Genomic DNA, 21,537 nt, shown 5'->3' on the forward strand with positions numbered 1-21,537 from the left:
GAAGTTGATGTACTTGAAGAGCGGCGATTCCCAGTTGACCGGTCATACAGATGCGGATTGGGGAGGAGATCCTGATACGCGCAAATCAACAACGGGATACGTGTTCAAGAAGATGGGAGGAGCCATCTCGTGGAATGTGAAGCGGCAGTCATGCGTGGCTTTGTCATCTTGTGAAGCGGAGTTCATCGCATTATCTAGAACGACACAAGAGGCGCTCTGGTGGCAGCAGCTTCTTCGGCAGATTGACGGTGAGCAGACTATAGCGATATTTTGCGACAATCAATCCGCAATATGTATGACTCGCAACGACGGATGTAATCCCCGGACGAAGCATGTGTCTATCCGTTACCAGTTTGTGAAGGATGTTGTTGAGAAAGGTGACATCAAGCTCCACTACATCCCTACGCACGAACATCCGGCTGACGGATTTACAAAGGCTTTGGCGAAACAGAAACATATTCAATTCATGGAATTGACCGGGATCGTAGGTTAAGGAGGAGTGTTGGAGTAGTAACCTGCGATCTAAATAGTTGATAGGTAGTATCCTGGAGCAACCTTAGTAACCGTTGTTCGTTTACCAGGATAAATAGATGTAATAAAATTTTCATTACTTGTTCAGACTTTGACCAACTCACACGTTGTTTTTATTTCCACTCACAAGTGTTGCGCTATAATTTTCTAATCATATATTGCGCCTGATAGCGCTTTGATTTTCCCTATCTTAGCTGGGTCCGTAACACTATGAAAGTTAAATACACCCTAAAATTACTGTTTCTGCTTGTCATACAGGTCTGAGGCAGCTCAACACTTTTATTAATAAATACGGAGTACTCAGAATATGCTATGATTTCAAAAAAAAATTGAATATAGAGGATTTTTTTTTTTCAAAATATTTGAAAATGTACCCCCTAACCCCTTTCAAATTTCCACGGGATATGTGGACGGCCTTAATTTATTTACAATCAGTACATTTTCAAGATGGCCGTAGAACGAATGAGCCCACCATGATTTCGACCATGGAGTTGGTATTTGCTCTTCTGTTTGTTTTGAATTTGTTTACTATCGCAAAAGAAAGACCATTAGATCGATGCTAAAATATTAAAGGTGATAAAATAATATAACAAAAAAGACAATGATCACCGTCTGTCGTCTCTGCTTGCGAATCTCAGCGGCCACATTGCCACTGCTGGAAATAGTTATAGGTGAAAAATTACTGACAGAAATAATCCTTTCGACCCTCGGAGTGGAGGTATACAAATGTTTATAAACGAGCAGGTTTTGCATCGTGAGTGTTAATTTTAGTTTAAATTTTAGCTCGACAACAGCAAGGATTTACCTGGTCATGCTTGTCATGATTGCATTATGAAGGTAAATCTCCTGGACGGCTTTTATAAAGAATTGATCAAAACTCAATCATTGCTCCATGAATGGAAAAAAGAGGGTAGAGCAATAGTTAAGGCAGTGGATCAAATGAATATTGTTGGGCAACAAGAGGAAAGTTGTGTTTTAAAACACAAGGAAAACGAACAAAACAAAGAGCAGATTTCGTTTTTTAACGCAAAACGAATAGATGAGGATGGGAACATTTCTAAAATAAGTTTTGATGAAGACGAAATCACACAATTCTTTCAGGAGCAAATAGAACGGGAACCCATCGACATTAAACCTGAGCTATCAAAACACGAAGATACTGAATCGACTCACGAGTATGACCAAAGGCAGTATATTGTTCAAAAGAACACGAACGGAAAGACGAAAGATGTAGTTCGTATACCGAACAAATGCTATATTTGTGATTCAATCCTTGGAAGCGAATCCGATTTCAGTCAACACTTAGAGAGTCACAATGAGATGGTACCGTACGAATGTTCACAGTGTACGTCAGCGACAAATCCGATAATACTTTCCACCGTAGTTTTGCTCAATGAACATTTTGAGTCACACAGCTTCAACTTCTTTTGTCGACAGTGCCATTTACAATTCCGGACACGCAATAAACTTTACTATCACATGCGAACTGCCCACGATAAGCAGACATCCAAATACTCATGCAAAATCTGTGGAAAAGTATTGAGCAATGCCCATCTTCTACAGAGTCATCTTCGAGGTCACAAATGTATAAGTGAGCAACGATACAAATGTGAAATCTGCCAAAGAGCGTTCACGACTCTATACACTCTTCGGCGACATGGAATCACCCATGTTCGCGATAATCAGACATCCAAATACTCATGCGAAATCTGTGGGAAAGCATTAGAAAATGCTCGTATCCTGCGGGCTCATCTTCGAGGTCACAAATACTTGGATGAGCAACGGTACAAATGTGAAATCTGCCAAAAAGTGTTCAGGTCTCTGTTCAGTCTTCGGCGGCACAGATTACTTCATACAAAACAGAAAGAAACAGAGGTAAAATCGTCCTGTACGACGATCGAATCTGATTGCCAAGACCATATGGAGTAATGTGAATTGAAAACTTGACATTGAATCGACATCTTAACATGAGTGAATGAAGACTGGCTTTTCGAAGCGAGCAATGGAATCCAACCGAACTTCTTCTGCTTTACTTTTATTAGGAAGACTTTGAATCTTTCGATCCATTCACGTTGACGGCATTAAGCTTCGTATTGCGAATTGGGGGAGTGAGCATGACAATATGGGTTTGCAGAAGGAATGAATACACTTTTATTAAATTAAAAATTATGTATGAAAATTATGTTTTCCAAATTAAATTAGTAAGCTATATAAATAAAAATCACTTTTGTCTGCGAGTGGTGAAAAATGTCATACAAAAATTGTGTCTAAAGATAATTTTATAGTATAACTAACTGACCCGGCAAACGTTCATGCTTTGGGTGTCCAGAGAAACATTCCCCATTTACGAAAACAAATATCCATTGACCTGCCAATAATAACAGTACGAATCGATGCCTCGATTCCAGTGACCATAATTTGTATATACCTGTCGTGTGGCACAATCCCGGAACTACGACAGAAGCTGCTTGAGGCGTTAGGACCCAAAAATCATCTTGGGGGACTTCAATGCTCAGCACCGCAACTGGGGAATGCAAACACTAGACGTCAGGGGGAATATCATCGCCGACAACTTGGAGGTGATGGAACTCTCGGCCTCAAATTACGGCACTGATACTTTCCGTAGAGGTAGCACAGCAACACAGCCATAAATATTTCAGCAGCTAGTCTCAATTTTGTTAGGGTGGAACAAAGCCGACGACTTTCACCCGATAACCATCAGCTTCAACGGCCCGCCGCCGCTCACGACTTGCAGACCAAGATGGACCTTCGAAAGAGCTGACTGGACAGCTTTTCAAACATCTTCCGACTTCTTGCTATCTAGAAACATCCCAATCACCATTGCCACTTTCAACAAAACCATTATGGAAACGGCCGAAGCCTCCATCCCAAGAACGAAAACCACTCCGGGAAAAAAAACGCTGCATTTGTGGTCCGTGGACATCAAAGTGTAGGTCAAGAAGCGGAAAAAGTGAAAGAAATGGGAAGAGAAAGCAACCCCATTTTTCAAGTGGATGGTATAACCTTCAGCGATCCGGTAGATACTTCGAACACGCTCGGGGAATATTTCGCGGAATTGTCCTCGATCTCCGAATATGAACCCGATTTCATCCGTCGACAGAGAGCAGGTATCACTTCGGTCAGCAACTTTGTGGTCTCTGTGAGTCGTCCTAATAATCCTCGCAACCGGAACTTCACCATCGAGGAACTTTCTGTTGCCCTACGTTCCGCAAAAAGTGAGTCAACTGGCCCTTATGGTATCGGCTATAAGATGCTGAAACAGCTGCCCCAGCTCGGACTGTCCACCCTTCTCAGCATCTTTAACGACCTGGGGAGTACACACGAATTTCCCGAGGGTTGGAGACACAGCCTAGTAATACCAATACCTAAGACCGTTCAAAGCAGCAACAATGTGAAAGGCTACCGTCCAATTACCTCAACCTCCTGTTCATTCAAGATCATAACCAGCACACCTCCTGCAGCGCTACGACGTCGAACTTGCGGCTCTTCAATACGTTGGTTCAATACGAGCACTCGTTGAGAGATAGACAGTTCCACGTCCCGAATTTCCAATCCATAGTCCGTTTTCGTCGCGTGGGTCCATGCCGATTGTTCCGGTTCGAATTTCCTTGTTCATTATTCACTGCTTGCTCTGTTTTACGGTGGCGGTTTGCAAGGCCTGCGACCGACACCCTGTCCCGCCGGAGGACTGTTGTGTCAGTACTGTTTAGAGTCCCACACTGACACGAGGCGTGAGGAGGCGTGAGGCGTAAGGTAGGAACTTGTAAGGACCCGAGCTCTAGTTAACGCTACTTCTCAGTTGTCAACTCACCATTTATAGTTACTCACTTATACCAATGTTCACTTTGAGCAGTTTATTCGTATTAATGGAGTATTCTAGTCAAGAAATTTGAAAAAAAAATATTTTTTTTTCCTTCATAGTTCTGTAGCTTAGGCATTCAAGAATATACCCTAGAAAGGACATATCAATTCTATTATTTACCGAGTTAGAGCCATTTTAGTGATGCGATATCAAACCTGGTACGGCTATAACAATGAACTTCAAACGCCTTTTTCTCAAAACTTGTTTTTCCAAACTGGCGTACACGATATCTCAAGCTCTACTGTACCGATTCGTGTAGAATTTATATGGATACAATCTGCAGGAATTTCTCTATCGCATAAACCTCTAAAAAATAATGTTTTTCAAATTTAGCTATTTTTAAAAAATCGGAAAACGTAAGGAAAAACATTTGAAACCGCATATTGTTTTTCAAACGGCCGTCATTTTGTAAAAAAGATGTTATTGACTTGTTCCAGGTTCCTGCGATAGCGCATCTTCACTGATTCAGTATTTGCTCGATTTTTTTGTTGCAGATAACCAGAAGGGCTGGAATCGTGTATGCCATGGCACAGCTTTTTGTATGAACCCTCTCACTATATTATCTTCGTCCAATTTTTGTTTTATTGTTAAAAGATATTGGGTTGGGGGAAAAAAGAAATGTCGTATTCCTGATCGAAATCTGACGCTTTATTTAACATACTTAAAATTACCCAATTTAAGTCAAATATGCGCCGTTTTGTTCGCAAACTTGTTGCCATTTAGAAGGCAACTTCATTACGTTTCCACTACGATTGGCCTACCAGTACAGGGTGTATCTTCGACAGCCACTACACCAGAACGACATCGATCAAACCAACGCTGTGCTGTGCGAATCGTTACAGTATCGGGTCCATAAACTACACGATTTTTTTCAGCCGCCTTCGTTGCAGTTTTACCTCGCAGGTAGTAAAAACGTAAAATATGGCAAATTTCTTGCTTGGTGGACTCCATCTTTGACGCGCTATAACCTGAGACTGAAAAAGACAATCACAACACTGTCACAACGACACTTGTAGCACAGATTATCGTCTTTAAATAGCCGTATAGTATGACCCGATGCGATAAGTACAACACAAGATATGTTTAAGTGTTGCCATATATTGACAATATACGACATTTCTTTTTCCCCAACCCAATATATGAACAAATGATGATATAATGGATAGTAGATATATTCTTTTTTTTACGGAACTCGAAAAAACGTCCGAAATTCGTGTCTCTGCACTAGAACACCCCCTTAAGGAGGCTAGAAATATCATTACCAGCTTTGCTTCTTTTCTAGTCGATTTTTTGCCTTGTGTGCTTTAGCTGAAGCTAAATTATCCACAGTTGCATCTAAATCATGGTCTGCTAGCGATTCTTTCTGGATCAAAAAAATTACCAAGCCATTTTTAATAAATTTAAGCTTGTCTAAAATGCGTTCGCACGATGCGCGGTCTGTGTCAAGAGAAATAGGCTTTTCATTAACACAGACTGTGTCTGTTTGACTATTCGGCAAACATTTTTTGTAGTTTGGCTGGGACTCTACCCGACGTATTCACCAGATATACCTTCCGTAGATTATCACTTGTTCATAATGTGACCAGATGGTCAGAGGTCTAACGCGGGACACAAAAAACAAAACGTTATGTATATACGTTATGTGAACATAAACCATAGTTTAGCGAGTCTAAACTGATCATTATTATTTCTTTCTGATCATCGGCACTTAGTTGTGATTTTTCGGTGGTTTAGATTTTGTTCACGCCCGAAAACCATTCGCTCAATCAGAGTATTCACGCCTGACAATTTTCTTCAAATTGCCGAATGGAATACTCGAAAATTCCAATTAATTTTTCATCGATTTTTTTTTGCTGGTGAAACACTTCTTTCCGGCGAAAGAAGTGAAAACTTTTTTCGTGCTCGTAATGAAAGACAAGACGAGACGAGACGAGACGAGACGTACTTGATGCTAGAATTCAACGAATGGCAGGGGACCGGGTACTTTACGTTCCCCAGGTAAGCGATGACGTCGAATATATCATTCACATCAAGTTCTCAAAGAAGGTCCTTCTCTGACAGACGAGAAGGGAATGTCCAAACCGCTCTTCTTTCGAGTCATATGGTGAACGGGGAGATATATAGTACGAAGTGCTTGCCGGACTTGGGAAGGTGATGTGGTATTTATGCCGAACCTGGGATAAGTCTATTACGTCAAAAGATCACTGGAGAATGGATCGGCTGGAGATAAACATTATCGCGAAGACCACCAACCTCCCCAACATTCCCCAGCTGCGCCCGATAGAAAACTGGGCGAATTGCCAAAATAAAGAGACAGACGACTCCTAAAGCCACGAAAAAGTAAAACAACACGCCGATATACATCTTTTCATCGGCCATGGTTCAGGTTCCGGCCAACTTCCGTAAGACCGCCCAGCGCTTCATTTACGATACTTCATCAAACAACTCTGCCTCTTCCTGTTGAGTATACACTAGTTCTTCGGGTTTATTTGAAACGTTAAGCCCTGTCCGAGCTAGGGGACCAAAGATGAACTTTTCGTCTGACTCACGTTGGTCCCTGCGGATCAATAGGGGACTTTTATAAAAATCCAAGGCGCCTAGAAGTATATACTAAGGTGGGCCAACTTGCTAAAACCACTCTTCAGCCATCTTGGAAGTCTACTGTGTTTTGTTTGTAAACAAAACACAATACGCTATTGCCGAAGCTCGCTCGTGATCAGTCTGTCTCTTTCACGCTACAAGCAAATAATTCCCCTTCTACTTTCTTCCGTGCTGTTTTCATATACCGCTCCCCTAACCAACTTAGTGACGAAACGGCCTCACCTAGTACCATAGACCCGTCTTGATAAAAATCATTTTCCAATTTTGTGGCTGTCGTTTCCAGTTGACACTCTCTAAACTCTCTAAAGTCCACTGTCGGTGCGATGGAACCAGCTCAACGTATTAATCGTTGAATGCATTGAAAGCGCTCTTGAACAGTCTGTCAAATAAAAGTTTTTTTTTGAGATTCATCCATTGAAGAAAATTAACATAATCAAATTGTGATATTGGAATATATTGATATCGCGGGACATTTTCGTTTCTTTTGCCAAATGCGGGACGTTTCGCGGGACGGAATCTTACGCGGGACATTTTGTTGAAATGCGGGACTGTCCCGCGTAACGCGGGACGTCTGGTCAGTTTACTTGTTCAGGATCTTGTAAGAACTGTGGCTCACCAGACAGCATAAGAATACAAAACGGTGCATATATAATCGAAGAGATGTATGTCTATAAAAATGATGCTTTTGATTTTTTTTCATGAAATCGGCACGAGTTTTCAGGGCAACCTAATATTTCCGTCGATTAACGAAGCTGTACAGAAAAATAATTAAATCATCAATCACGATTACACTGTAGGAGTTCAATTTTGACTAGGTTTATTGTAGCCGCCACCCAACCAAGTTTTATGTAATGTAAATGATGCTTAAAAGAAAAAATATTGTACATTAATAAACTGATCTTGATAGGTATGATGAATCTGCGGATCTGCTAAGTGGATGGCGTCAGAAATCAGGCACCTACTAACATCTATAAGTTTGAACGGCAATTCGCTCGCAAAGCGAATTGAAAGCTCTAGAACTCAGCCAACTTGCGTCGGCTTTTAATAAAAATACTTGAGATTAGATCCATGAGTAATATTTTCATATGGACTTCAGCGGATAAAAAAAAACTAAAAAGCTTCCCGAGCTCGGTAAAAATAACAAAAAAGAGAACAAACCATTTAATAGTAATAGCTAACATTTTTACCAATAGAAAAATGGAGGGTTGTCCACGTGGACAAGATGGGGAGGGGTATCAGGTATGTCCACGGAGAGAGGGGGGTATTTAAAATCGTGCTTTTCCTATCCACGTAGTATGTGGATAGCCCCTTCAAGCTAATTTATATTTTTTGTGATTTCAATAGTATCAAATATTGTATAGTATCCATTATGTAAATTTTCTAATACAACATAGTATCGTATTTCAAAAAAAAAATGCAACGTAGTTTTTCAAATTTTTACGTATATTAATCGCATCAGAAAACGTACATCGCTAGCATAACTTGAAAATAAATTTCACATATGTACACGTAAAAATCCCTTTAGTGAAACCCGTTTGTTAAAATAGACATTTCTTTCTCACATCGCTTCTCATGCTTATAAAAACTAATCACAGAAACAAAAGTTCTGTTGCACCACCTACAAATGCGTTTCTCCTTCTTGTGGTATACCGCATGTCGCAGAAGACTTTCGAACGATGGATATGTTTTTGGACAAAATTCACATTTATGTACATCTGGCGTGGTATTTTCGATCACGACCTCGGTTAAATGGCTGCGAACATGACCCCGGAACAGGTGATAGTTTGTGTACGATGCATCGCACGTTTGACAGCGATATTCCTTATGAGTGCTCCGCATGTGATAATAGCGCGAACTTTTCGTCCGATAGCGGAGTGGACACTTTGAACAAACGAAGTTGAAGCCATGGCTTTCGAAATGCCTGTTGAGAGTGACTACGGTAGTAAGGACGATAGGATTCGCCACTGTCGTGCACTCTGAACACTGATAAGGTAACATCTCCTTGTGACTGTTAAGGTGGTAATTGTATTCCACTACATCTCCGAGAACAGGACCGCAAATATAACATTTGAAGAGAATGTGCGGCACTTCATTTGGTTCCTTCTCTTTTCGTTTCTTTGGCAGACTAGGTTTTCTATTATCATTTTCATTGCTGTTGGTCGTCTCATTATCAATCATTTCTCCATTATCGGAATCCAATAGCTCATGTGTAATATCAATGGATTCATGTTCTATCTGCTCCTGAATTGAATCTGAAAATTCGTCATAATAAATGCTACTTTCGGAGCTGCTGTCTATTACAATTTGTTCTGTTGAAACGCTTGAGTTCTGGTTATATGTTACGACTTCTTCATTATGTTCAAGGTTGTTATAGCTGGGTTCTTGGGAATTGATGACGACCTCAATTACAGCTTTGCCTCCCTTTTTCCATTGATTCAACAGTGTTTGGCTTTTGATGAGTTCCCGATGAAAATCATTTAGTGAGTTCACATTTTTCAGACAAAGCTGACAAATTTGACGGGGAAGATCCGGGCTGTTATCGAGCTAAAAGTAGACACACATTTTCGAAATCTACTGGAATGACTAATAGATTTACTCACCTCTACTCCAAGAGTGGACAAGATTATTTCGATTAGCGAGGTTTCGCCTACAACCGTTTCGAACAGCGGCCGCATGCCCGGCGAGTCCCGTAAACAGAGACGGCAGATAGTGTTCATTTTCAACAAAGATCTAATGAGTTCGATTCGTTCTGCTTAGGACGATTTCTCAAACAGTGCTTTCCGACCAAAACAAACTGATCTATTACATGTTTGCAAGTGCAGCGAGCGATGCGAGTGTTGTCGAATTAACATAGAGTAAAAATTCTGAAGGGATACATGTAGCCTGGTAAAATTGCACCTTGCATGTAGTTGGGTCATGCGGATAGAATCAAATTGGTTGTCAAAAAGAATCCAATAGAAATCCAATAATCATAAGGGGAAAAAAATTGAGCTTTTCTTATAATAAACCACTACAAAAACAAAGTATTGTTATTAAAGGCTAAAATAATCGAATTAATAAAAATGAACGGACCACATTGCTTCATCAATTAATGCTAGCGTTCAAAATCATAAGCAGGGGGTCTCCGTAGCCACATTGGTTACGCGTTCGCTTAGTAAGCGATCGATCGTGAGTTCAAAACTCAGGACCCTCATTGACCATCTTTGTGTTGTTACAGAATAGTCCATGCAACAATCATCAGCGATGGAGATCGATCCACGGTCGAAATAAGATCGATTCATCCATACAACTGCTCTGCCCTGCAGACACAGCGGGCTACTGTTCTATAAATAACTCAACAATGATCAATCAACTGTCTCCGCTGTCCGGTGGTTCAACTGGATAATGGAAGAACAGAAGGAATAACTCTTATGCCTAAATGGCTACTGTGTGAATGTACCATGGTATAGAAGGAATACTGGCGTCAACTGTGTAATGTTTAAAATTCGGCTCTGTTACAGCTAAAATGCTAATGAGCCTTAAATAAATAAATGGGATAAAAAAAATCATAAGCGCCCATCTGACATTTTGGCAGAAGCTGAATTTGGCATGAAGAAGGAGTTAATCTTTTAAGCGATTGATGTAAATAAACACGAAATTCTCGACTGGCAAAAGCGGATTTTATTCATACGCTAAGATCACTACCACAAACATTGTGATACATTCTGATAATAAGGTTCATTCAATGTTTTCAATAACTGAGTTTGATCCAACCATTGTCTCTTGACGTTCATTCCTGTTGTGTTTGCCATCTGGGGTTTTAGCGCACACCGGAAAAAATATATTAGGCTGTCAAAAAAGTCCTGCGGTATTTTTTTTGAATTTTCGTTTGTTCATAAAATTAGTTACAATCATCTGTTTTAAGTCAAATGTGCGCCGTTTTGTTCGATGACTTGTTCCCAACGAGATGCCAACTTCATAATACCCCTGTTATAGAAGCTCGCTTCCTTATTGGCAAAAAACTCGGATAGCCAATTTTCACAGGCCTCTTTTGTGGCTAACTTCTGACTACCTAGCTCGTTGGCCATGGACAAAAGCAGGTGGTAGTCACTTGGTGCAAGGTCCGGACTATACGGCGGATGCAAAAGAACCTCCCATCCGAGCTCCCGGAGCTTCTGGCGCATCACCAAAGAAGTGTGTGGCTTGGCGTTGTCCTGATGGTGTGAATGTGGCCTCTGTTTATCAAAGATGGCCTCTTCTTCATGAGTGCTACCTTCAAGCGGTCCAGTTGTTGGCAGTACAGGTCCGAATTGAGCGTTTGGCCATAGGGAAGCAGCTCATAATAGATTATTCCTTGACAATCCCACCAAACACACAGCAGAACCTTCCTGGCCGTTAATGAGGGCTTGGCCACCGTCTGAGCCGCTTCAGCGGGCTTCGACCACGACCGTTTGCGCTTCACGTTGTCGTAAGTGACCCACTTTTCATCGCCAGTCACCATCCGCTTTAGAAACGGGTTGATTTTGTTGCGATTCACATGCGTCGATACGGTCAAAGATGTTTTTTTGCGTCAACGTGTGTGGCACCCATACATCGAACTTCTTTGTGAATCCAAGCTTCTTCAAATGGTTAATAACGGTTTGATGACTTATCCCCAGCTCTTGGCCGATGCTACGGCTGCTACTATGCCGGTCTTTCTCGGCTAATTCAGCGATTTTGTCGCAATTTTCGACGACAGGCCTCCCGGAGTGTGGCGCATCTTCGACGACCTCTACACCAGAACGAAAACGTTGAATCCATCGTTGTGCGGTGGAAATGGAAACTGTATCAGGTCCATAAACTGCACAAATTTTATTGGCAGCTTGAGATGCATTTTTGCCTTTGTCATAGTAGTACTGTAAAATATGTCGGATTTTCTCTTTATTTGCTCCATATTTGCGACACTATAACTCACGAACGACTTAACCAAACAAAACACTGTCAAGGACTATATTATAGCGGGCAAAAATACCTTTCCAACAAGCTATAGTATGACTCGTATGACTATACAATGAATACAACTAGAACTACCGCAGGACTTTTTTGACAGCCTAATATTTCAGCTCCAACTGCTTTCTGACGTACTGTCGACAGATATTTGTATTTGTGGAACCCTACAGGAGCGTTTCCATAAAACTATACTGACAGTGTTTCACCACCTGCTTGTTTTGCAGTTTGTTTCAATGATTCATCTGCTGTATGTTTGTCATGAGGTAGTAAATATAAATTTCTGTCACCCAAATTGTGTTCTGTAAGTAAGATCAGTGTTTCCTCTAGCTTGTGACTCAATGGTTTAGTATAGTATTTCTTTTTGTCGACCTTAGTAATGCGCGGAGCTGTCTTGAACTTGCTAAACCCATCGTTGTATGCATCCTCCAAATCCTGAGCAGTTTGCTTCAATGCATCCGAGTCCAAATCAAGCTTTCCGGCTTTCAGTAGTTTCACCTTTCTCCGTTTCCTTACTTCTTCTTCTTCTTTTTGGCTTTAATGGGTTTAAACTTTTCAGTTCATTCGCCTCTAGTCCGTTTCCTTACGAATTTCATTATTTCATTTAAGGCTGTTTTCGAACTTGATTGCCTGTGTTCATAGAAAAATGAATGAATAATATAAATACATTCAATTGATCCCACTTACCTTAAAGTTGGGTTCAAGTAGAGTCAATGTCTTGGTTATCAACGGAAGCCTTTCCACCAGGACACCAGCAGGAATTTATGAAGCGCCGAAACTTCTTTACCATATTTGATGTTTGACGTTGTTTGCCACTGTTGATAGTTGAAAGATAGTTGAACGGTGTTTGTACAAAATTCAAACCATACTTAATCTGTCAAAAAGTGTCAAGTATTTTACCTTCGGACAAACAGTGTATGGCCACCTTAATCAAATCAAATTTAACGAGCAAGGCACCTAGAAGTATATCCTAAGGTGGGCCAATTTGCTAAAACCACTCTTCAGCCATCTTGGAAGTCTACTGTGTTTTGTTTGTAAACAAAACACAATACGGTAGTGCCGAAGCTCGCTCGTGATCAGTCTGTCTCTTTCACGCTTCCATAAAATAATTCCCCTTCTGCTTTCTTCCGTACTGTTTTCATATACCGCTCCCCTAACCAACTTAGTGACGAAACGGCCTCACCTTAGGATATACTTCTAGGCGCCTTGTTTACGAGCTCAACATTTGTCATAATTTTATTCTGAGTGTGGTCATGTTTACATATTTATTATTCTCAAAGCTTGAGAAATCTGACAGTTATGTTTGTGTACTTTTTGCGCAAGTAGAATCATTCCGAATTAGTGAATCCAATCCAATTTCATTCTCTCCATAATAATTACAATAATCCCAATCAACGTTGGGATCAAGTTCGGTGTGCCTATCATCAATATCTACCAATATCTCAATAGTTCCGATTTGCCTCGTCAAGTTTGGGAGTACCAAACAGTACATTTTTCGCGTGAAAGATTCAGTAGCTTCTGGTAAATAGACATAAGAACCTGATTATAGAAATTTAGAACACAATGAAAAATCTGAAACTAATCATTCAAATTCCTCCAAATAGTATCTATTAAGAAGGAGCAGAAACAATTCTTTAAATTGTTTTTTAGTCATTGATTCATTGAGTCATTGAACAACAAATCCTTGTCTATGAAAATTTTGGAATCAAAATTCTTTTCTAGGGAGGGTCCGAGACGGTTCGTTGTATTGTAAACTTCGTCTAAATTCGACTAGGTCCTTAACTATCCTGTTCAAAGAAGTACGCGAAAAGAATCTATTTCTGCCATCTAGTAAATAGATTAGACGAACCAGCCCAGGAGGCTGAAACTCTCAGAAATAAAGAATTAAAAAAAAACTAAGGTATGTGCACAGCAAAATTTAACCACAGTAAATTGGCTGCATATTAAATATAAAATTTCACATACATTCCAGTTACCAATACCAATAACGGAACATCATTGTATATGTAAAGTGTCCAATATATACGTTTATGTTGACGTTTATACATGTTTTAGAAATGGAGTCCGAACAACAAGCACGTGAGAAAATTCTGCACAAATACGTTGAAAGTCCGTCAATGTCGCCTAATAACATAGCGAAATCACTCGGGATTCCTCGCTCGACCGTATATAGCGTTCTGAAACGCTTCCGTGAGCGCTTGAATGTTGATCGCAAACAAGGATCTGGTGGTAGGCGTAGTAACGACTACAATCCAAAGCGAGATACAGTGCTCAGAATGATGGAGCAAAACCCTAAACTTTCAATGCGAGATGTGGCCAAAAAGGCTGGAGTGTCATCGTCTTACGTCCAAAAAGTGAAAAAATCAGCATGCTCTAAGTCGATAAAGGTAGTTATGAGTCCGAACCGGAACAGGGAAGAGAGCACGAAAGCTGTATGATGGATAATGTAACCATCGTCTAGTCTGACTTCAATCGGCTCTCTGGTCTTGAATTTCACACAGCACTCAGCACGTGGCAGAATTAGCGACCATTTTAGACCAGAAGACTGATGTGAAATTCGTTAAAAAATATGTGAGGTATGTGCACAGCAAAACTTAGCCAGTAAAAAGTCAATTTTATTTATAATCATGTCAGGAATAATTCATAATTTGGCTTCAACTCATGTTCAAGAGCTTTTAGTTTGTCTTTTTAGATCAAAATGCTCAAGTTTTACTCGGGTTAGTTTCCAACCATATTTCCAAGAGGTTTGCAAGTATCTTCGGTCACCTGCTTCAAAACATTTTGTCTTATTTGCCTTTTCTTTCGATTGTTTCATGTTTTGCTTCGCGATTGCTGGGGTCTTTCGACCGAACGAAATAGGTGGCGTTTTGCCGTTACAGGAAAGAAAGCTTTGCTTTGTTCCGAAAGACTACAACCTCGAATACTTGAATTAAAATAAAAACTCACTAAAAGTTCTGTGATATAAAATTAAAGTCAAATCATTCCTCATTATGATGATTTATCCCTGATATTAAAATAAATTAGATTAATTTTTAAAACCCTTTTTTTTGGCTAAGTTATGCTGTGTACATACCTTAGGTGCGATGCTTGATGAAAACAACAAATCCTTTTTTCCACAGAATGGAATTAATGGAAGTGATTATCAGTGCCTAACTCTGCAAACAAATTTAAGGAACGAAGAAACAATTCAAAATGATAACACCGTCAGAGAAACCGAAAGTACCAATCAAGCAGATCAATGGGATCAGCGATCCATCGATGTCCAACATGAACCTTTAGAATCTAACGTCAAAGAAATCGATGATGATCAAACGACTTGCAGTAATAATAACAAAAACGACGAGTCTAGTTGCTCTGAGGGAGCCCCCCAAATTGGAGGGTATCCGAAAGAGGTGAGACGAATAGCAAATAAGTGCTACATTTGTGACACTATTCTCAAAACGAAAAGTGAGTTCGATGATCATCTCGAAAGTCACAGAGATTTGTTACCCTTCAAATGTTTGCAGTGTAGCACAGAGGCAAATCCCATCGAAACCTCTACCGTGGCAGGGCTTAACAAACATTTTGAAACGCACCACATAGTGTTCGTTTGTTCTCACTGCCCGCAACGATATCGAACCTGGGCCTCATTTACATATCACGTACGGAGCACTCACGACAAGCAGAAATTCGAATACCATTGTGAGTTCTGTAAAAAAGGCTTCGATAACTATAAAGTGCATCGGAATCATGTACAAGCACACAAGAATCTAATCCTGCAACGATACAAATGCGAACCCTGCGGAAAATTGTTCAAAACCAAACACTACCTTCGGAAGCATCAGAAATCCATTTCTCACGCCAAGCTTGTGCGTAAGTATTATCATTCACATTTAAAATGTGTTAATTAGTACCTAGAACCTCATCATCGGAACTTACCGTCAGCTTCTTTTGTAACAATTGGAATTAGCGGTTTTTAATCATACTTAATGGGCGAAGCAATAATGAAAAAACTAGAAGTTTGTTATAGTATTTGCGATATAACCGCAAGGTAGACGTAGGACTATCGCTGGCTCGGTAAACATTTGTTTGAAGTTGCATCTGAATCAATTCTCAATGAATGAATGAATGAATATTTTGGAAGAACGTTGAAAATTTCACTTGTTAGTGCATGGGTGGATCGGTATAAGTATGGAATTATTTATACAGGGATACAAATAAAATTAAACTCATTTGAACTTGTTCGTGGCCATGAAAAGAATCGAGGCGTCTTGATTTTGTGTCCATGTTCGGAAAAAACCGATCAGCACAAATGCAAACGAGCGGGAAATTACTCACATCTTATATTTTCAATAGCTAATTTTCGAAGCTATTTTTAAGCTATAGGAACAAGTTTTTGGATTAATAAGTAATAATTATATAACAGGAGTACCGGTTTCTTGTTTTTTTTTCAAAAATTAATGCTTTATTCTGTAAAAATGATTAAAAATTTAATATTCAAAGTATTGCCCATCGCTAGTCACAACTTTTCCCCATTTTCTGGTAATTCATGGACCCCTTTGCGGAAATAATTGGCCGGTTTGTCGGCTAGCCACGAATCGATCCAATTTTTGACTTCATCAAAATTGGAGAGATAATGGTAAACCAAGCCACGTTGCATCGATCGAAAAAGGTAGTAATCCAATGTCCTGGAAAAAAAGTAATGAAGATAGTAGGGTTTTGAGCGACATGGCATGCGCTGCCATAACTATTTCTCAAACAGTTACGTCAGTCGTTGTGTTGATCTTCGATTGTCCACCGCATCCATGTGAAAACGCTATTTTTAGGAAGTAATTTATCAATTAAAACGTACATTTATTTAGAGTTCCCACTGAATATGAGGCTAATGTGATAGCGTGCAGTGAATATTTGTGAAATCACGTCCGAAAAGACGGATAAAAGTGATATTTCCATGTGCCATTTCCACTCCCCCACGTTCATTGAAACAAACAAAGCTTCATCACCGTACTATTGTGAAGTTTTGGACCGAATAAGAACCGCGATTAGGAGCAAAAGGCCAGGTTTATTGACGAAAGGAGTATTCCTCATCCACGATAATGCGCGGCGCCGTTCTGCTCGCGTAACTCAAGAGCAATTGAAAAAATTCAAATGGAATGTGTTCGAGCATCCTCCTTACTCCCCAGACCTCGCCCCTAGCGACTATTACTTATTTCCGGTGATGAAACAGGCGTTCGGCGGTCAACGATTCGCTAACACTGACGAAATTCGTGACGCAGTTACATCGTGCTCGGAATAGAAAAACTCGTGTCACGCTATGAAAAGTGCCTCGAACGTTACGGCGATTATGTAGAAAAATAAAAATAAAACGTAGATTACGAAAATCACCTTGTTTTGACGTAGGACTACGTCTAACCTTTCAATATAGGGGCCCATTTCATTATATCGGTGTAAAAAAGTGTTCAGTTTTTGAACGCTAATATCTCCTCAATTAATGAATGGATTTTGGTTCCAAATACACACATTGATATCCTCAAAATATCCTCAGCAATTGTTTATATGCTACACATTACGGGTTTTCAGCTCATAAAAAGTTCAAATCAATGAAAAATTGGAAGAAAGAATTCCCTACTTTCCCATACATTTTGTCGGCGCTCCTGCAGCAAACAGCTATTCATAACAAGCAATCACGGGTACGGGCGAAACGTATGAACAAGGTGAAAGAGGGAGACGAAAAAGAGATTATAAATAATATAGGCGGTCACTACAACGTTAACTATATGGCTGTATAAAGTGAGCGATGGTGGGGCTTGGCCACATTCTATCATCGGACGCCAAGCAGGGAAGACGCTATCTTGAAATTGATTTTCAGCATAAGAGATATCGCTGCATTTTCCGGGGATGTATGCGGTGCGATACCGCAAGAGTGAGAGACAGGAGTTTCAATGGGATGTGGAGCAGGAAGGCCTATCGAAGTGTGTTAAAAGCGGTGGAAGCATCGCGCCGGGTGAATGTGTGGCTAATCGCGCTCGATTTGGTAGAATGCTGGAGTTTTTGTATGTAACATGCTTGTCTATGACGCTGCACCATATTAATTGAAATTTGACCCCTTTCCTGTTGACCGGTTGATCTGAAATTTGGAACACACCTTTATCTCTGCAGTCATTATAAAACTGCGTATTTCATGATCTTGAAAATCCAAGATGACGTTCGCTACAAAATGGCGGATTACATATTTTCTCAAAACCCCGTCAACATGGGTATCAAATGAAAGACTTGACTAGTAGAACACAGTTATTCATGAGGAGTGCAAAGCTTAATTATATCACGATACCAGACGGTTAATTCTTATTACGATATGCTTGCCATCAAGTACGTGTTCGTTGCCGGCTGAACAATAACCTCTACAACATTTGCACCGCACGACATTTGCACGACAAATTTTGATTTTTTCGTATTTGAATCTAAACGTTTAAATGCTGAGGCTAAACGTTTGCTGAGTGCTGAGGTTTTATTTTATTCTTTGATTTTTTTTCTGTAATTTTGTATATGAAAAGTAGGTCATTCTGGAATCTGTGCTCCATGATATTCGGATAATGGACACCCATTGGTGTAGTCCTACGTCTCTCCGGTTATGTCCCCGACATTGCCCACCCGTCTTTTTTGTCCTAACTTTATTTTTCCGAGATTTCTGAGGCACTGAAACATATTTGTTGACCCTCGTACTTCGCCTACTGCTCCACTTTGATATGTACCTCATTGGTAGTAATCGGACGGAGCAATGTCTGGAGAATACGGCGGGTGGGATAGGACCCCCCAGTTCAGCGTTTCCAAGTATGTTTTGACCGGTTTCGTGACATGCGGTCGAGCATTGTCGTGCTGCAAAATAACTTCATCGTGCCTTTGCTCGTATTGTGACCGTTTTCCCTTCAGTGCACGGCTAAAACACATCGATTGTCGTCGGTAGAAGTCCCCCGTAATGGTTTCATTCGGTTTTCGAAGCTCATAGTACACAAGTCCTACCAAATAGACAGCATAACCTTCTGGCCGTGGTACTTCCGCGCTGCCGTCGATGTTGATGCATAGCCGGGGTATCAATACGTTGCCCGACGTTTAGGATTGTCGTAATAGACCCACTTTTCATTGCCAGTAACGATTCGATGCAATAAACCCTTTCTTTTATGCCGTTGGAGCAGTTGTTCGCACGTGAAAAACGGCGTTCGACGTCTCGTGACTTCAATTCATACGGCACCCAATTTGGGATCATTCCCATTGCTTTTACATGATCGGATATGGTTTACTGAGCTACTCCAATTGTATCTGCAAGTTCTTGTTGCATTTGTGACGGATCTTGATCGAGTAAAGCCTCCAATTCTTCATCTTCAAACTTTTTCGGCGGTCCGGAACGTCTTCGTCTTCCAAGTTAAAATTACCACTTTTAAACCGTGCAAACCACGTCTGAGGCATGGTCACCATAAACTTCCACCAAAATGCGATAACGATGCGATGCGCAGCTTTTTTCTTCATATTGAAGTAATGAAGTAACACTCCCCGCAAAAATATTCTCGTTGGTACGAAATTCGACATATTCGAAGTGGAAAAAAACAGTTTGTTACGCTTCAACTTTTTGACATATACTGAAAAAGACGGGCGATGACAGTAGCTTTCCAACGAATGTCTGGAAATTTGATTCACTGGAATAATAATCAAGTTACGCTTTTTTTTTTGTAAAACCAAAGAAACTTACCGGTACACCGGTACCGGCAATAGCTCTCAGATATTTTATTTTTCAAATAAAGTGATTATCACATCCAGCCGGAAAAGAATGTAAATGCTCAAAGGAGGAATCGATTCCTCATCGGAAATACCCAGCGCAAATAATACCCCCTTCCGCGATGATTGGAATTATCGATCGATTGCGGTATTCGTGAAAATTCGATAATAGAAGTGCTACTTCCACCAAACAATTCAGTTACTTTGATATGGTGAATATATATGAATATGGCATATCAAAGTAACCGAATTATTTCCATATCAAACCGAATGATCCCAAATCAAACATTTTGTATTCTCCGCTTTCGCATTTAGCACCTTTTATACGCAATCTGGGTCGAATAATCATCGATACTTCGTTTTTCTCTGTTCATTTTTCATAAGCATAATTATCATTTAAGGTAATGCAGAAAACAAGCCATCACCGAAAATTACCACTAGGAAAACGAGCGAAATGCTTAGTGGTGAAAAAAGTACTGATGAAACCAAGAGAATCGTGGAGCACATAATTGCAAAATCCGATCCAGACGATTTCGATGGAACGAATGCTGAGAAACATCGTAGCAATGACAACGTCACAGAATTCATCCAGGAACAAATCGAACTGGAACCTATTGATATAAAAGATGAGCTGGACGATGATGAAATGGATAACGACATGACAACTTACATCTCTAACAATTAGGACAACGAGTCTAACCGCTCTGAGCATAAACCGCGGCGTATGATGGATCATCTCGGGTGCCACCTACATATGATACATAGGATGCGAACCCCATCGAATTTTACGCCGTGCCAGCCCTTAATGAACATTTCGAAACGCACAGTTCAACTTCAGTTGTCTACATTGCCCGTTGCGGTTACGGATATGGACTGCGGTAAAATATCACATATGGAACATTCATGAAAAGCACATTGAGTATCACCGCGAATTCTGTGAGAGAATTTATGATAATTATCAAATACATAAAATTCACTTCCCATTAGTCAGAGCTTCTCCTACCGCACGCGGAAGCCCAGTACTGACCGAACATGTAAGTGAGATAATAGAGTAATTTTCGCCTAAAATAGATTTGTAATCAAATTCATGATTTTTCAAGGTGTGGTAACACGACTGTAAGTAACTTCCCCGGAAATAAGACTATTTAAACCTCAAGTGAACCCAGCAAACGGAAAAGATGACAGACGTGGAGCAGTGGAGCAAATTCCTAGTTATCCTCAAAAGATGGTAAATCAAGAAAAACTGAAACAAAGATCAAATTCCAAATCATATCACGGAAACGGAATGAATGGAATTAAACTGAAATGTTTCGGTAAGAGCAGCGTCATCAAACCGAATACTCTTCCGAAAATCATATAAACTTTTCCAAGGTTGTGAACTATTCCAGGTACCATAAAAATTCGAATCAATGTCGCTACTAGTTACCAGAACGTAATAGCACGAATACAAATACGAGTTCAGTGAAAAATATTTCAATGCATCGCTTCCTAAAACATCAGGAATCGAATACGCTAAACAACGCATACGTTAACATTCATAGTCACGAATTCCTAGTAAAGGAATTTTGTTATTTCAATTTTATGGCGTTTTATCAAAGGTTGCTAAAATCAAACCAAATTATTTCAAATAAAATTGTAACAAATAAGATGTTCATGTTTAATTCTCTGTTACTTATCACTCCCATACCTCCTCCCAGATTTCTTCTTCTTGAATGGCACTAAGTAGGTATTACATTTTTATTAGTACACTGCGTTTCACAACTATAGAACCACGCATTTTTCTGAGTTTCCAGATATGTAGGACATAA

The 21,537-nt window shown here is 40.1% G+C and overlaps 4 protein-coding genes, 1 long non-coding RNA gene and 1 pseudogene across 12 annotated transcripts; 4 read left to right on the forward strand and 2 right to left on the reverse strand.

The window, feature by feature from the left end:
* Window positions 1-1,022: 1,022 nt before the first annotated feature.
* Window positions 1,023-2,792, forward strand: LOC129777214 (zinc finger protein 596-like). Of its 2 annotated transcripts, none has more exons than XM_055783359.1 (2): window positions 1,023-1,249; window positions 1,315-2,792. In XM_055783359.1, exons 1-2 carry the CDS (start codon window positions 1,133-1,135, stop codon window positions 2,458-2,460), a joined length of 1,263 nt encoding a protein of 420 aa, XP_055639334.1. In that variant the 5' UTR covers window positions 1,023-1,132; the 3' UTR covers window positions 2,461-2,792. The 2 variants fall into 2 exon arrangements, with proteins under 2 accessions (XP_055639334.1, XP_055639335.1); XM_055783360.1 differs by having other exon boundaries at window positions 1,112-1,249; window positions 1,303-2,792.
* A 719-nt stretch (window positions 2,793-3,511) lies between these two features.
* LOC129774449 (uncharacterized) lies at window positions 3,512-4,072 on the forward strand. The gene has a single exon (XM_055778187.1). It carries the CDS (start codon window positions 3,512-3,514, stop codon window positions 4,070-4,072), a length of 561 nt encoding a protein of 186 aa, XP_055634162.1.
* Window positions 4,073-7,293: 3,221 nt separating this feature from the next.
* On the forward strand, window positions 7,294-8,492 carry LOC129777711 (uncharacterized). Its single transcript, XR_008743283.1, has 3 exons — window positions 7,294-7,677; window positions 7,737-7,863; window positions 7,923-8,492. It is a non-coding gene; the product is annotated as an uncharacterized LOC129777711 (long non-coding RNA).
* Window positions 8,438-9,833, reverse strand: LOC129777710 (zinc finger protein 569-like). The gene is made up of 2 exons (XM_055784148.1): window positions 9,616-9,833; window positions 8,438-9,559 (listed from the first exon to the last, which is right to left on the reverse strand). Exons 1-2 carry the CDS (start codon window positions 9,730-9,732, stop codon window positions 8,537-8,539), a joined length of 1,140 nt encoding a protein of 379 aa, XP_055640123.1. The 5' UTR covers window positions 9,733-9,833; the 3' UTR covers window positions 8,438-8,536.
* Window positions 9,834-11,651: 1,818 nt separating this feature from the next.
* Window positions 11,652-13,472, reverse strand: LOC129774450 (uncharacterized; annotated as a pseudogene).
* Window positions 13,276-21,377, forward strand: LOC129776674 (zinc finger and SCAN domain-containing protein 12-like). Of its 7 annotated transcripts, none has more exons than XM_055782462.1 (7): window positions 13,276-13,501; window positions 13,703-13,880; window positions 13,953-14,367; window positions 15,100-15,832; window positions 20,131-20,763; window positions 20,830-21,042; window positions 21,101-21,377. In XM_055782462.1, the coding sequence occupies exons 3-5, from the start codon at window positions 14,011-14,013 to the stop codon at window positions 20,412-20,414; spliced, it is 1,374 nt and encodes a 457-aa protein (XP_055638437.1). In that variant the 5' UTR covers window positions 13,276-13,501; window positions 13,703-13,880; window positions 13,953-14,010; the 3' UTR covers window positions 20,415-20,763; window positions 20,830-21,042; window positions 21,101-21,377. The 7 variants fall into 7 exon arrangements, with proteins under 7 accessions (XP_055638437.1, XP_055638436.1, XP_055638439.1 ...); XM_055782461.1 differs by having other exon boundaries at window positions 21,118-21,377; XM_055782464.1 differs by having other exon boundaries at window positions 13,953-13,980; window positions 14,036-14,367; window positions 20,830-21,377.
* Window positions 21,378-21,537: the final 160 nt, after the last annotated feature.

Source organism: Toxorhynchites rutilus, chromosome 3 (assembly GCF_029784135.1).
Source record: "Toxorhynchites rutilus septentrionalis strain SRP chromosome 3, ASM2978413v1, whole genome shotgun sequence".
Lineage (NCBI taxonomy): Eukaryota > Metazoa > Arthropoda > Insecta > Diptera > Culicidae > Toxorhynchites > Toxorhynchites rutilus.

What these genes read in the sequence shown, in the direction of transcription:
- LOC129777214 (XM_055783359.1), top strand. Translation starts at nt 1,133, where the DNA reads ATGATCACCGTCTGTCGTCTCTGCTTGCGAATCTCAGCGGCCACATTG. An exon ending in TTTCGACCCTCGGAGTGGAG is followed by an intron (nt 1,250 to 1,314) that starts GTATACAAATGT and finishes TTTAAATTTTAG; the next exon opens with CTCGACAACAGCAAGGATTT.
- LOC129774449 (XM_055778187.1), top strand. Translation starts at nt 3,512, where the DNA reads ATGGGAAGAGAAAGCAACCCCATTTTTCAAGTGGATGGTATAACCTTC.
- LOC129777710 (XM_055784148.1), bottom strand. Translation starts at nt 9,732, where the DNA reads ATGAACACTATCTGCCGTCTCTGTTTACGGGACTCGCCGGGCATGCGG. An exon ending in TGTCCACTCTTGGAGTAGAG is followed by an intron (nt 9,560 to 9,615) that starts GTGAGTAAATCT and finishes GTCTACTTTTAG; the next exon opens with CTCGATAACAGCCCGGATCT.
- LOC129776674 (XM_055782460.1), top strand. Translation starts at nt 14,011, where the DNA reads ATGTTGACGTTTATACATGTTTTAGAAATGGAGTCCGAACAACAAGCA. An exon ending in CATGCTCTAAGTCGATAAAG is followed by an intron (nt 14,368 to 15,099) that starts GTAGTTATGAGT and finishes TTTTTTCCACAG; the next exon opens with AATGGAATTAATGGAAGTGA. An exon ending in TTCTCACGCCAAGCTTGTGC is followed by an intron (nt 15,833 to 20,130) that starts GTAAGTATTATC and finishes TTATCATTTAAG; the next exon opens with GTAATGCAGAAAACAAGCCA.